The 14,885-nt window shown below is 33.1% G+C and overlaps 1 protein-coding gene across 1 annotated transcript in view; it reads right to left on the bottom strand.

Annotated features, from left to right (window-relative positions):
- Nucleotides 1-991: 991 nt before the first annotated feature.
- The window catches only part of LOC143075149 (replication factor C subunit 5-like), a 32,459-nt gene continuing 18,565 nt past the window's right edge, over nt 992-14,885 (bottom strand). Inside the window, exons 5-11 of the mRNA XM_076250473.1 lie at nt 12,539-12,612; nt 9,718-9,877; nt 4,589-4,670; nt 4,120-4,249; nt 3,075-3,152; nt 2,192-2,246; nt 992-1,121 (exon numbers count right to left, since the gene is read on the bottom strand). Coding sequence (XP_076106588.1) covers nt 1,025-1,121; nt 2,192-2,246; nt 3,075-3,152; nt 4,120-4,249; nt 4,589-4,670; nt 9,718-9,877; nt 12,539-12,612 — 676 coding nt within the window. The 3' untranslated portion in view covers nt 992-1,024. The remainder of the gene's footprint in view (nt 1,122-2,191; nt 2,247-3,074; nt 3,153-4,119; nt 4,250-4,588; nt 4,671-9,717; nt 9,878-12,538; nt 12,613-14,885) is intronic.

The following is a 14,885-nucleotide window of genomic DNA, read 5'->3' as shown; positions in this document are numbered from 1 at the left end:
TGCCTTTGTTGTGGTTATTATGATTCTACATTCTACATATTATGTCAATTCATCAATGATTCTAATACAACCTTGGCTTTGAAATATTTGGCTTTGAGTTTTCCTTATGACAGTAAATTCAAGAAAACCCTTGACACATTCAGGGTCCAAATTTGTGGAAAGGGGATTTTTTCTATTCAAATTATATATCATATTACTATGAACTCCATTTCAGATTCAAGTAGTTTGATTGTGGTATTAATGATGTTCCTTATTAGGTATAAATGTAAATGGTTGTAGCTTTTTAAGGAAACTTCCATAAGACATCTGTGTCATAAGGCTTTGTGGTCAGGGTGTTACTGGGTAAAAAATTGAAATCAAATTATCTGACAAAAAAACCAAGTCAATTTAAAAGTTATTTATTTTTTTCTCCAAATCAATGCAAAATAAAGTTTTCAAAAAGCCAACTACTGTTGCCTCTTTAACAATTCCCTGTTTCCATTCACATTTCAACTAACAAAATTGTAAGATTTCAGGTCATTTATGTTTTCATCTTAGTTACAAAACCAAATCTTATCAGAAATATTGATGATAGGATGACGTTGATATTTTGATGAATGGTTATTCTCCAAGGTTCATCTGCACAACTTATTATATGGTCGTATGTCAATCATTCTGAGAATGAATTATTCAGTCTTTTTTCTCATGTGTTTTTTTTTTTCTCATACAAGACAATTAATTATGCAAACATACTGTATAGCAGGTTTTTTTTTGCAGGGTAGTAAATTTTCGCTTATTTTCACTGAAAGAACAAAATTGACAATATAAATTCTGACAATTTAAATTTTGCATGCAAATGTATTGATAAAAGTTTTGAATCTGCCAAAATTGTTCGTATACCTTTTTCAATGAAAAATTGCAAAATTTTACACCCGCGAAAAAAAAACCCCACTATAAGGTATTTGAATCTATGTATAAAATAAACCTCTCATCCATATTTATAACGACCACATTATAATAAATTATATCTTTTATTAAGTAATGTTTATGCTTCTGCCACTATTAAGTCTCTTGCAGCTTGGAATGCTGCTATCAATGAACTAAGCTGCATCTTCTCACTTGTGCCGGATGCTAATCTGTATCTATAACACAATAAAAATACCATAAACATTATATACAGATTTGGCTCCCACTAACATGTTTAACACCACCACATTTTAAATGTGCCAGTCCAAAGTTAGGAGCCTTTAATTCACTTGAAGTAGCTTGTTGCTGTATATAAATCAGGCTGTTAATTATTTATCTTATGATTTTTGATATTTTACCTTTCATGGCCTTTATAACTTGCGATGGGGTATGGGTTTTGCTTATTGCTGAATTTAGATGTGAAAGTCACTTATTTTCTTTTTTGTTTGTTTGTATATACATACAGATGACTGGTTTCTTATGCTGCATTGTTTATTCATAGTTTTGTCATTTGAAATCTCAAAGTATTGAGGTTAAAATAATTCATTTTTGTTTAAACATGGTGTCTGATCTTGTTTTTTCATGAACATCAATTAAAGTATTTCTTTATATTTTTTTTTGCAGTCTTGGCAAACAATAGCGTATTTTTATAGTTTATAAAATTGCTGTATGGCATCAACTGTTGCGGTATGGCATCAACTGTTAAGTATATGCACTGAGATCAGAGAATTTCTGTTATCCTTTTTATATATGGTAAATTCAGATATTTTTTTTAATGTGTACAACTTCAGGTGGGACAAGTTTCACAAAAACTAAACTTGCATATCAAATTTTAAAGCATTTTTAGTAGGCAGCATTTAGCATTTCGCCCACATGTATTTCTGTCTCTGATCAACAATTCCAATAATAAATGCATACAAACATTTCTGAATTTATACAATTGTTATCATTTGATAGAAAATTTGCAGTCTTATTGCTAAAAAACACAAATCCATTTCAGCATGGAAATGATTGAGAACATAAGCATGACTACATCAACAGTGTAAAAAAGAAAGATAACTTTTATTTTCTCTGTATCATATATACACGAGTATTTCTTTGATGTAATCCCACTGCTAAATAACCCCTTTTTCAAGTGTTACTCTAAAATACTAAATTCATGAAAGCAGAAATATTTGGATTCAGATACTTTACATAAATTATGAAAATATCAAATAATACCATTAAATGTATGGAGGTTACTTACTCAACATCTGCCATTTTCTCTAATAAATGAATCTTTACATGGATGGGTAGATCAACTGAAATAATAAATATAATAATAACAAAACATCAGTCATTTCAGGGCCTTTTATAGACTATGCAGTATGGGCTTTGCTCCTTGTTGAAGCCTGTTCAGTGACCGATAGTTGTTAATTGCTGTTATTTTGGTCTCTTGTGGAGATTTGTCTCATTGGCAATAAAACCGCATCTTCTTTTATATAGACAATTGTTTAATGGCCTAAAATAGTACAAAGGCTACTTTTGTTTTTAATATTTCAGACTAAGAATTTTAACATTCAGACGGTTTTTGGAAAAGAATTCAAGCATTCTGTTATTTGTATTAATAACTAACTTTTACTTCACCCATATATTTATTTAATTAAATATATTTAAACTGGAAAACAACCAGGTTCAGCTTTATATTGTAAATATGTGAATGTAGAATTTAAAATAATTCTGTTAAACCTATAATCTATTTTCAACACTATTTTGGGAATACATTTTTTTGTACATAGATATTTGTATTTTGATAACTGTCATAAGCAGGCACACACAAACTCAAATTTATTTATAGTAGTTTTACATGAATACTATTAATTTTATTTTTTTCAATTTTGCTGTAGAGTATGGACGTTTTATACATTTATCATATACTAAGTAATTTTTGGAACATTTCAGATGAGAAAAAGTAATATAAGTGAAAGATATGATTCTAAGGTGACAGATAGAAATTCAGGAAATGTTTGTATTGAAGCTGACAGAGCACTTGAAGCAGAAAGTGGTTACCAAATCAATATTAATACTGGTATCTGTTACAATTTTTAGTAATTTCATTAACAACAAACATGCATTTTCAGAGTACTTACTTCTATGAACATAATTATGTATTTCAGTAAGAATGTCTTGTAATGCTAATCCTTTCTTAGTCTTTAATTCTGATATATCTTTTGTTAGGTTAAGGTAAAAAATATTTCAATATCAACTCTGCTACCAAGCAGTGATGCATGAAAAGCCTTTAATCATTTAATGCCTTTATTTAAGTATCAAGGAAATGAGAGGTGTATTATTTTGAAGTTGTAACCAAACACCAAAAAATAGCTGACCTCCATTTTCACTGAACTAGTACACTGCTTGCGGCGTGAGGGTGGGGGTGGGGGGGGATGGTGTCTAAAAATATTGATTGGCACTGATTTTCTGAGACATTAGATATAAGATGTGGTATGAGTGCCAATGAGATAACTCGCCATCCAAGTCATATTTGTAAAAGTAAACCATAATAGGTCAAAGTTCAGTATTCAACACTAAGCCTTGATTAACTGAACAGCAAGCTATATAGGGCCCCAAAAATTACTAGTGAAAAACCATTCAAGTGGGAAATTGCTGAAATACACCTATGGATGAGTTTTATAAAAATCTGACAATAATTGTACATGCAAAAGAGCTAACAAGAGCTAACAGACGCCAAGTATTTCAAACAGACAACGAATTTAAACTTTTTCTGCAAATACTGAATTACATCATGGATCTATGATATACAAGACGCTCTATGATAAAATCTTTGTATTTTGTTAAAGGTATTTTTCTAATCCCCAAGAAAACATTGTCAACTATTTGATTTATTAAACTGAATGTCCTGTTATTATTGACTTTTAAATTTTATAGGGAAAATAATTAACTATGATGTCATTTATTAACCACCATTTGTACTAAGTAAGACAACAAATGGACAAGAGTCTTTGTGAAGGGTAATAGAATAAAAGTCATGGGATAGAGTAGTATGTCTCCCTTGTATAAACCAATCAAGATCGGGCATTTTCATGTGAGGCATATCATAACATCAAAATCTTTCTATTATTGACATATAAAATAAAATGACATAGAAAGAAATCTAACGAATCTAACAAAGGATACTCCTATAAGCAGTGGTAAAGTTTTCGTTTAAAACCCAGTTGACTATATTTTCTATATCTCTCCGTAAAGGATGTCCAACACACGTGTATACATTGTTTTCATTCACTTCCTCATAAGCCATATGTGTACTCTGAAAATACAAATAAAATTTAAAAAAAATAATAAAATAAGTACTAATCATGGTCTTTAATATGACATGTAAAAAACATTTACTGAATTTAACTTCAATTGTACTAATTAAATGAACTTTGTCTTTGTTACTGGGCTTTCAAATATTTGGCTTTGAGCATTCCCAGAAAAGCCCTTTAGACCCATGAAATGTATTATGTGTTGCTATTTTCTTGGTATGGTTGTAAATCTATCATTTTGTAAATTCATCCTGGATTCATTGATTTATTGACTGATGAAAGTTCCATCCCCTGTCAATGAAAAATGTTAATCACTTCAACATGTTTTTAGTATATGATACCTGCATAATATTTAGTGCTTTTCTCATATCCCCTTCTGCCAGTGTGACTAGTGCTTTCATACCATCATCGCTTATTGTTACCCTAAAAATAAATCACAATTAATTTAGTAAGGACTTCAATCAAGGCAGCTATATCTATAGTTTTGGAAACGAAATTTAAAATTGTTCTAATATTTTTTTATGACACCATGACACTTAGAATGTCATATGCTAGTGAGGAACTGGTTCAAAGTAGTCAATCATACTCTAAGAAGAATTATTTTACTGACCAATCAACCCTCTACAATAACATTAGTCTGCTTGCCCTGTACTTGTGTAGAAAGGAATATGTATTCTAATTTTTTATCAATTACTTTAATTCCAACATTTGTATAGTCTAACATGCTTAACCCCACCAAATTCTGTAAGTATGTGCCTGTCCTAACTCACGAGCCTGTAATTCTGTAGTTGTCATTTGTTATTACAAATTTGTTATCCTTCATTTTTTTGTACATAAATTAGGCTATTAGTTTTCTTGTTTGAATTGTTTTACATTTGTCATTTCAGGCCTTTTAAAACTGACTGTGGTATGGGCTTTGTATATTCTTGAAGGCCGTATGGTGACCTATAGTTGTTGATTTTTGTGTCATTTGGTCTCTTGTGGAGAGTTGTCTCATTTCCAATCATACTACATCTTTTTTTCTATATTTATGTAAATTAAATTCAAAGCATATTGTTATTTAATTTTCATCAATGTTTTCCTGCAAAATGTTGATTATAGTTATTAAAATTCATGGGCTAAGCATCATATAGGCCTGAAATGGTTAAAATAAATATACCCTTCCTCTGTAACAACATGTTGAAGTCTAGGGACCATTAGATCTGTCCCTAATGGTCCAAATCTAAATCTGGTACACCTTGACTGTAAAGCTGGTATTATCTAATAAACCTACCCTTCCTCTGTAACAACATGTTGAAGTCTAGGGACCATTTGATCTGTCCCTAATGGTCCAAATCTAAATCTGGTACACCTGGACTGTAAAGCTGGTATTATCTAATAAACCTACCCTTCCTCTGTAACAACATGTTGAAGTCTAGGGACCATTTGATCTGTCCCTAATGGTCCAAATCTAAATCTAGTACACCTTGACTGTAAAGCTGGTATTATCTAATAAACCTACCCTTCCTCTGTAACAACATGTTGAAGTCTAGGGACCATTTGATCTGTCCCTAATGGTCCAAATCTAAATCTGGTACACCTGGACTGTAAAGCTGCTTTATCTAATAAACCTACCCTTCCTCTGTCACAACATGTTGAAGTCTAGGACCATTTGATCTGTCCCAAATGGTCCAAATCTAAATCTAGTACACCTGGACTGTAAAGCTGGTATTATCTAATAAACCTACCCTTCCTCTGTTACCACATGTTGAAGCCTAGGGACCATTTGATCTGTCCCTAATGGTCCAAATCTAAATCTGGTACACCTTGACTGTAAAGCTGGTATTATCTAATAAACCTACCCTTCCTCTGTAACAACATGTTGAAGCCTAGGGACCATTTGATCTGTCCCTAATGGTCCAAATCTAAATCTGGTAAACCTGGACTGTAAAGCTGCTTTATCTAATAAACCTACCCTTCCTCTGTTACAACATGTTGAAGTCTAGGACCATTTGATCTGTCCCAAATGGTCCAAATCTAAATCTAGTACACCTGGACTGTAAAGCTGGTATTATCTAATAAACCTACCCTTCCTCTGTTACCACATGTTGAAGCCTAGGGACCATTTGATCTGTCCCTAATGGTCCAAATCTAAATCTAGTACACCTGGACTGTAAAGCTGGTATTATCTTATAAACCTACCCTTCCTCTGTAACAACATGTTGAAGCCTAGGGACCATTTGATCTGTCCCTAATGGTCCAAATCTAAATCTGGTACACCTTGACTGTAAAGCTGGTATTATCTAATAAACCTACCCTTCCTCTGTAACAACATGTTGAAGCCTAGGGACCATTTGATCTGTCCCTAATGGTCCAAATCTAAATCTGGTACACCTGGACTGTAAAGCTGGTATTATCTAATAAACCTACCCTTCTCTGTAACAACATGTTGAAGTCTAGGGACCATTTGATCTGTCCCTAATGGTCCAAATCTAAATCTAGTACACCTTGACTGTAAAGCTGGTATTATCTAATAAACCTACCCTTCCTCTGTAACAACATGTTGAAGTCTAGGGACCATTTGATCTGTCCCTAATGGTCCAAATCTAAATCTGGTACACCTGGACTGTAAAGCTGCTTTATCTAATAAACCTACCCTTCCTCTGTCACAACATGTTGAAGTCTAGGACCATTTGATCTGTCCCAAATGGTCCAAATCTAAATCTAGTACACCTGGACTGTAAAGCTGGTATTATCTAATAAACCTACCCTTCCTCTGTTACCACATGTTGAAGCCTAGGGACCATTTGATCTGTCCCTAATGGTCCAAATCTAAATCTGGTACACCTTGACTGTAAAGCTGGTATTATCTAATAAACCTACCCTTCCTCTGTAACAACATGTTGAAGCCTAGGGACCATTTGATTTGTCCCTAATGGTCCAAATCTAAATCTGGTAAACCTGGACTGTAAAGCTGCTTTATCTAATAAACCTACCCTTCCTCTGTTACAACATGTTGAAGTCTAGGACCATTTGATCTGTCCCAAATGGTCCAAATCTAAATCTAGTACACCTGGACTGTAAAGCTGGTATTATCTAATAAACCTACCCTTCCTCTGTTACCACATGTTGAAGCCTAGGGACCATTTGATCTGTCCCTAATGGTCCAAATCTAAATCTGGTACACCTTGACTGTAAAGCTGGTATTATCTAATAAACCTACCCTTCTCTGTTACCACATGTTGAAGCCTAGGGACCATTTGATCTGTCCCTAATGGTCCAAATCTAAATCTGGTAAACCTGGACTGTAAAGCTGCTTTATCTAATAAACCTACCCTTCCTCTGTCACAACATGTTGAAGCCTAGGGACCATTTGATCTGTCCCTAATGGTCCAAATCTAAATCTAGTACACCTGGACTGTAAAGCTGGTATTATCTAATAAACCTATCCTTCCTCTGTTACCACATGTTGAAGCCTAGGGACCATTTGATCTGTCCCTAATGGTCCAAATCTAAATCTGGTACACCTTGACTGTAAAGCTGGTATTATCTAATAAACCTACCCTTCCTCTGTAACAACATGTTGAAGCCTAGGGACCATTTGATCTGTCCCTAATGGTCCAAATCTATTTCTGGTAAACCTGGACTGTAAAGCTGCTTTATCTAATAAACCTACCCTTCCTCTGTTACATCATGTTGAAGTCTAGGACCATTTGATCTGTCCCTAATGGTCCAAATCTAAATCTGGTACACCTGGACTGTAAAGCTGGTATTATCTAATAAACCTACCCTTCCTCTGTAACAACATGTTGAAGTCTAGGGACCATTTGATCTGTCCCTAATGGTCCAAATCTAAATCTGGTACACCTGGACTGTAAAGCTGGTATTATCTAATAAACCTACCCTTCCTCTGTAACAACATGTTGAAGTCTAGGGACCATTTGATCTGTCCCTAATGGTCCAAATCTAAATCTAGTACACCTTGACTGTAAAGCTGGTAATATCTAATAAACCTACCCTTCCTCTGTAACAACATGTTGAAGTCTAGGGACCATTTGATCTGTCCCTAATGGTCCAAATATAAATCTGGTACACCTGGACTGTAAAGCTGCTTTATCTAATAAACCTACCCTTCCTCTGTAACAACATGTTGAAGTCTAGGACCATTTGATCTGTTCCTAATGGTCCAAATCTAAATCTAGTACACCTGGACTGTAAAGCTGGTATTATCTAATAAACCTACCCTTCCTCTGTAACAACATGTTGAAATCTAGGACCATTTGATCTGTCCCTAATGGTCCAAATCTAAATCTAGTACACCTGGACTGTAAAGCTGGTATTATCTAATAAACCTACCCTTCCTCTGTTACCACATGTTGAAGCCTAGGGACCATTTGATCTGTCCCTAATGGTCCAAATCTAAATCTAGTACACCTGGACTGTAAAGCTGGTATTATCTAATAAACCTACCCTTCCTCTGTAACAACATGTTGAAGTCTAGGACCATTTGATCTGTCCCTAATGGTCCAAATCTAAATCTAGTACACCTGGACTGTAAAGCTGGTATTATCTAATAAACCTACCCTTCCTCTGTTACCACATGTTGAAGCCTAGGGACCATTTGATCTGTCCCTACTGGTCCAAATCTAAATCTAGTACACCTGGACTGTAAAGCTGGTATTATCTAATAAACCTACCCTTCCTCTGTTACCACATGTTGAAGCCTAGGGACCATTTGATCTGTCCCTAATGGTCCAAATCTAAATCTGGTAAACCTGGACTGTAAAGCTGCTTTATCTAATAAACCTACCCTTCCTCTGTTACAACATGTTGAAGTCTAGGACCATTTGATCTGTCCCTAATGGTCTAAATCTAAATCTAGTACACCTGGACTGTAAAGCTGGTATTATCTAATAAACCTACCCTTCCTCTGTTACCACATGTTGAAGCCTAGGGACCATTTGATCTGTCCCTAATGGTCCAAATCTAAATCTGGTACACCTTGACTGTAAAGCTGGTATTATCTAATAAACCTACCCTTCCTCTGTAACAACATGTTGAAGCCTAGGGACCATTTGATCTGTCCCTAATGGTCCAAATCTAAATCTGGTAAACCTGGACTGTAAAGCTGCTTTATCTAATAAACCTACCCTTCCTCTGTTACAACATGTTGAAGTCTAGGACCATTTGATCTGTCCCTAATGGTCCAAATCTAAATCTGGTACATCTCGACTGTAAAGCTGGTATTATCTAATAAACCTACCCTTCCTCTGTTACAACATGTTGAAGCCTAGGGACCATTTGATCTGTCCCTAATGGTCCAAATCTAAATCTGGTACATCTTGACTGTAAAGCTGGTATTATCTAATAAACCTACCCTTCCTCTGTAACAAAATGTTGAAGTCTAGGGACCATTTGATCTGTCCCTAATGGTCCAAATCTAAATCTAGTACACCTTGACTGTAAAGCAGGTATGATCTAATAAACCTACCCTTCCTCTGTAACAACATGTTGAAGCCTAGGGACCATTTGATCTGTCCCTAATGGTCCAAATCTAAATCTAGTACATCTTGACTGTAAAGCTGGTATGATCTTTGATAAATAATTACATATTATACAGAATCTTGTATTCTCTGTAAACTTCTCTATCACTGAAATCAAAGGAACACATTTATTTTTACAATAAAGGGGATAATTTTCTTGTAATTGGGTATTCAAGAAAGATAGCTGAAGGTGGTACCCAACACCTTGACTTAAATTAATTTGGCCCGTCCAATTTTCATATAATTTTGACAAAATATTCACTTTGACCCTTTGAAAAAAATATAAAAATTTCAAAAAACTTGAACCAATCACTTTCTCAGAAAAAATTGGTTGGATATATAGCAGTTTGACAAACACTCATTTTGATCATTGAGAAGCTCAATATTTCCTTAACACTACAATGTAATTTAAATTTTTAGCTGATTTTACAGAGTTATCTCCCTGTAGTGTTAGGTACCACCTTAATAGTTTAATTGTTGCATATTTCTTGTCTATAACCTTAGCTAGTAGTGTTTATGTTCTGTGCATGGATGCTAAATAAATATACAAAATGAAAGAAACTTTGAATTTAACTAGACACTTGTGTAGTGTTATAGATTGTATGAGAACAAGCACATGTGTTGTTTTGTTAGGTTGTGGTTTGATTGAGATGCCTGATGGTTTTTTTAGTCTTCATTGACAACACTTTTTTGCCATTCATTCATACAAGTAAAAAAAATGTATCTGACACACTACCTCAGAAAGCAGGATTATATTGTTTTACATTGTCATTTCGGAATCTTTTAAAGCTGACTATGCAGCTTTACTCATTGTTGAAGGCTGTACAGTGATCTATAGTTGTTAATTTCTGTGTCATTTTGGTCTCTTGTGGACAGTTGTCTCATTGGCAATCATACCACATCTTCTTTTTTATATCATATCATAGGTTTAAAGAAAGTTTTTCAATAGATGGCATGTGTTCCTTATGATGACATCATTTATTTAAGCATGTCATTTTATATTTGTATGTGTTTCAAATAAGACCCCTTGTAAAACCTTTAATCATTTCTACAGATATTATCTGTTCTTATAGTATGAAGGATAACAATAATTATGAGAACATGATGTTAGCCAATACAAATGTATAAAATAAGCAAATACCAAAATGGTTATCATCGGCAGTTTATCTCACTATTGGGAAGTTTATAATTAATCAAAGAGCAGAATGCTCTGAGGGATACGATTGCCGTTGTTTTTATTAATACATGTATTAGAATTATTTTCAAAAATAATTCAACTGCACCTGTATTTAAAAATGCTCGTAAAATGTAATTTACGTAGTCTAAATAGTTATTCAACTTTAAAAAAGTCAATCCTCGATACAAGTGTATGAACAATGTAATTATTGGGTTTTATTTTTGTACTATCAATTCAAAGTTTGCTTTCCACAGCATTCACGGAGAGTGAGAGAAGGTATTTCACTTCGTACCTTATCACCTATTTTCCTAAATTCTAGGTGGAACCCCATTCCTAACTCTTTAAATATTTAATTTCCTTTGGGTCAGTGGGCATGACTCCTTTCCGTACACATTCCTCTGTTTAAATTGCAATCGGTTTTAAAATAATACGACGTCTATCGACAGAACGAGTTAATTTTTCTTGACATATTGTCGTTTGACGAAAGTTACTTACGGAAGGGAGACAACTCGATGCGATAATATGGAAGACTCAATTTTGGTTGAAGGGCAAATTTTAATTTTAAATTTTTTTTAAAATATTTTAAAAATAACTATGCATTTTAAAAAAATTATCTAAAACTAGGATATTTTTAATGCGGTGACCCTGCAAATAGGGTGGACTTCAGAAGAAGAAGAAGGTGTTCTAGTTACACCTTTACGTTGTGGACTACATTCAATTTAATTCAAATGATGCTTAAGATTTAAAATTATGTAACAACAATAACCCTCAATAGCAGACAGACATAGAAAGGATCTCGTGAGTTTCAAATTAATCAATGGAGTGGGGAATCCAGAGCAACCATTCAATCTGATACCCCTTCAAGTCAAGAAAACTATATGCATGCGCATACTTACGTAAACAAACCCTAGACTTGTGATTTGTAGCAAGGACATACATTAAATGTTAATTAAACGACCTCAATTTCTTTATGGAAAAACAATATCAAATATCAGTTTCATAACGGTGACATATTTATAAGAAAACTCCACTTTAGTTCTTATATGACAGAAATAGATTTATCGATCGAAATTAAGAGAACTCTCACATGTTATCAAAACTGGGGAATTCCCTCTGACTGTTTCTAAATTTATAAAAACACTAAATATAAATACATTTTTTTTGTACTGCTTAATTCTGATTTTCCGTGTTATTAAAAACATGCATATAAGTCAAGTGAAATATCGAAACATGAATATTATGAGATGAACCTTATAGGACAGTTGTTTAAATTCAATCCTTTTGTTTTTTTATACCATTTAAAGCAAGAAAATCTCAAGAATCTGGGATTTTCCTTGATGTTTAGAATAAAACGGTTGACGTGAGGGCATGCCCCTGAGTCAATGGTATAAGTCTACAGATTGCTTAAAAGCAATCGTATCCCAAAAAAGATCTGGATATCTGGGAATACAAAATTTTGGAGAGGAGGTCGACATTTTCAGAATCACCATTTTCAACTTATTTTCGTCATGAATAAATACTTTTACAGGCCCATAATATATTCAGTACATGATTGAATGTTCTTTGTGCATCATCTAGAGACAGATAATTACCTCTTCTCAAGGCATTCTGTGCATCTCTGGTCATAGCATCTGCTTCATCTAAGATAACAATCTTAAAACCAGATCTGAAAATACACAATATCATAAGATAATGGGGAAGTACTTATTTCACTGGACATATCTATGTTTCAGAAGTTTCAAATGTGTTGACCATATAAATACTCAATTTGAAATATTAAATTACTTAGTTATTAATAATTTGGTTACAAATCAGCAAACATTGGTACACCTACGACATTAATACTCTCATATATCATGTATATATAGTAATCCTTTGAATCATGGGAGGAACATCAGTAAATGAGCCAACTAGTTAGCCAACTAGAGGCTTCAATGCATATATACTGCTCTTCTAGCTTTTATGCATACAACTTGACTACATCAGAACAAGTGTTTCAAGCAGCCATTATGGTGCTTAATAATTGATGAAATCCAAGATAATTCTTAAACCAAAATACTATCATATCAACCCTTTTATAAAAGCTATGATCATCTTCAGTTTAGACTATTAATGATTCATTTTTAACCACATTAAAGGCCATTTTTTTTGCATTTGGGATTATTTATACACGTACAATTTTTCATACTGCAAAAACTTGATCTTTTATGTTATTCATCTAGACAAATAATCTTGTAGTAATTGTTATAATGGAAACAGAATTTTTAAGATTTTTAGCTTAAAAAAAATTCAAAATTTTAAACAATTAAAAATTGGTTTAACTATCATATGAAGTACTTAATTTAATTTAGTACATATATATATGACAGGAAAAATTGTTCTGGAACAATGCCCTTCTAAAATTTTCTCTAAAAACAATAACAAAAAAATAAATTACACCTGAATATTTGTTAAATGCTATTGATTCCCTATAGAGATACATGTACTGGTAGTTCTTATTACATTTTAATGGTAAAACTATGACAAAATCTGACATGTAACTTCCAAGAAATAACAGTAACAGCTGACAGTACTGCTGATGTGAAAGAGATAATAAGGTAAATATTCTTAATTATTTAAAAAATATCATTTAATATTTTTAGTTTTTAAAGAACAATAAAATTATGGTGAACGAATATATTAAACTGTGTATTCATTAATATTCATGGCATAACAATTTTTGTGGCTCTTCGTGGGTATAGGGAACCACAAATTTTAATATTCAACAAATAACAAATTTTTTAAAGGAATGTATGTAGACTTTGCCAAAACCACGAAATTAATTATTCACAAATATGCAAGTTTTCCTCAAATAATGAAAATTGGAACCCATAAAAATAAATGAATCCACAGTACCTTATATTCAAAAATCAACAATAAAATTATCAGAAAAGGCAAAATCATAGTATAGTATTTTTTCTTTATACCAACTCCTGTGGTTTATTTCAAGATGGCCATCAAAACATTGGATAAACTAAAATCATGTGTTCAAAACCTGCCTTAATTTTGGGTCTTTCTCAGAATTAAATTTGGTTAACCATGTGTATTTGTACTGGAAAACACACAAGTTGTATCTCTATGAGATGAAACTTTGAGATCATATCTGGAAAATAGGAGGTAAAAAAAACCACCAAAATATCTATGAATATTATATATCTCCCCAAAAGAGGAACGGTTTTTAAAACAGCTGTATTAACAAAGCACAACCTCAAACAGACACGTCAGAGTTACATCTCAAATTTTGTAATCTTAATAGTTAGATGAAAATGCTGAAATAAAAATGACAATAAATAAACTATGCAAAACATTCATAGTCAATGAACCATGACTGAAGGTGCAGGGTCCTATAGCATCCATTATGAGAAATACCAATGCTTATACAACAGCACATAATTGATTCAATATTGATGGCTTATCCTAGTATGGAATCTAATCACAAACTTGAATATGCAAACTAGGCAAAATATTCAAGGAAATAGACCATGACTTTGGAAAGAGGGGGAGCAATCTTAACATGGAAATGATATATACCAATGTTAATACATCTGCATAACAAATGTCATTGACCTATTATGTCACTAATGGTTCCTCTTAGACTGACCTTATCACATGTAAACTAGGCAAAATTTCAAAATCAATAGACCATGACTGAGGGGGAAGGCTTATAATCTCCATTAAAATAAAATGTGTCAATGCTAATACACTGCCTGCCAAATACCATTGACATACTACATAGTGGTTCCCAATAAACTGACCTAATTACAAACTCGTACATACATTGTTGATATTGCCGTTGGAAACAACACACCAAAGTCACACTTTTGGAAAACCTTCTTTAACCTAAATCAAAAAACAACTTTTTCACCAGTGAACTACGTACCCAGCAAGAAAAAGAAAAGA

Source organism: Mytilus galloprovincialis, chromosome 5 (assembly GCF_965363235.1).
Source record: "Mytilus galloprovincialis chromosome 5, xbMytGall1.hap1.1, whole genome shotgun sequence".
Classification (NCBI taxonomy): domain Eukaryota; kingdom Metazoa; phylum Mollusca; class Bivalvia; order Mytilida; family Mytilidae; genus Mytilus; species Mytilus galloprovincialis.
Note: the sequence above shows the minus strand (reverse complement) of the source record. Positions and strands in the feature narration are given on the sequence as shown.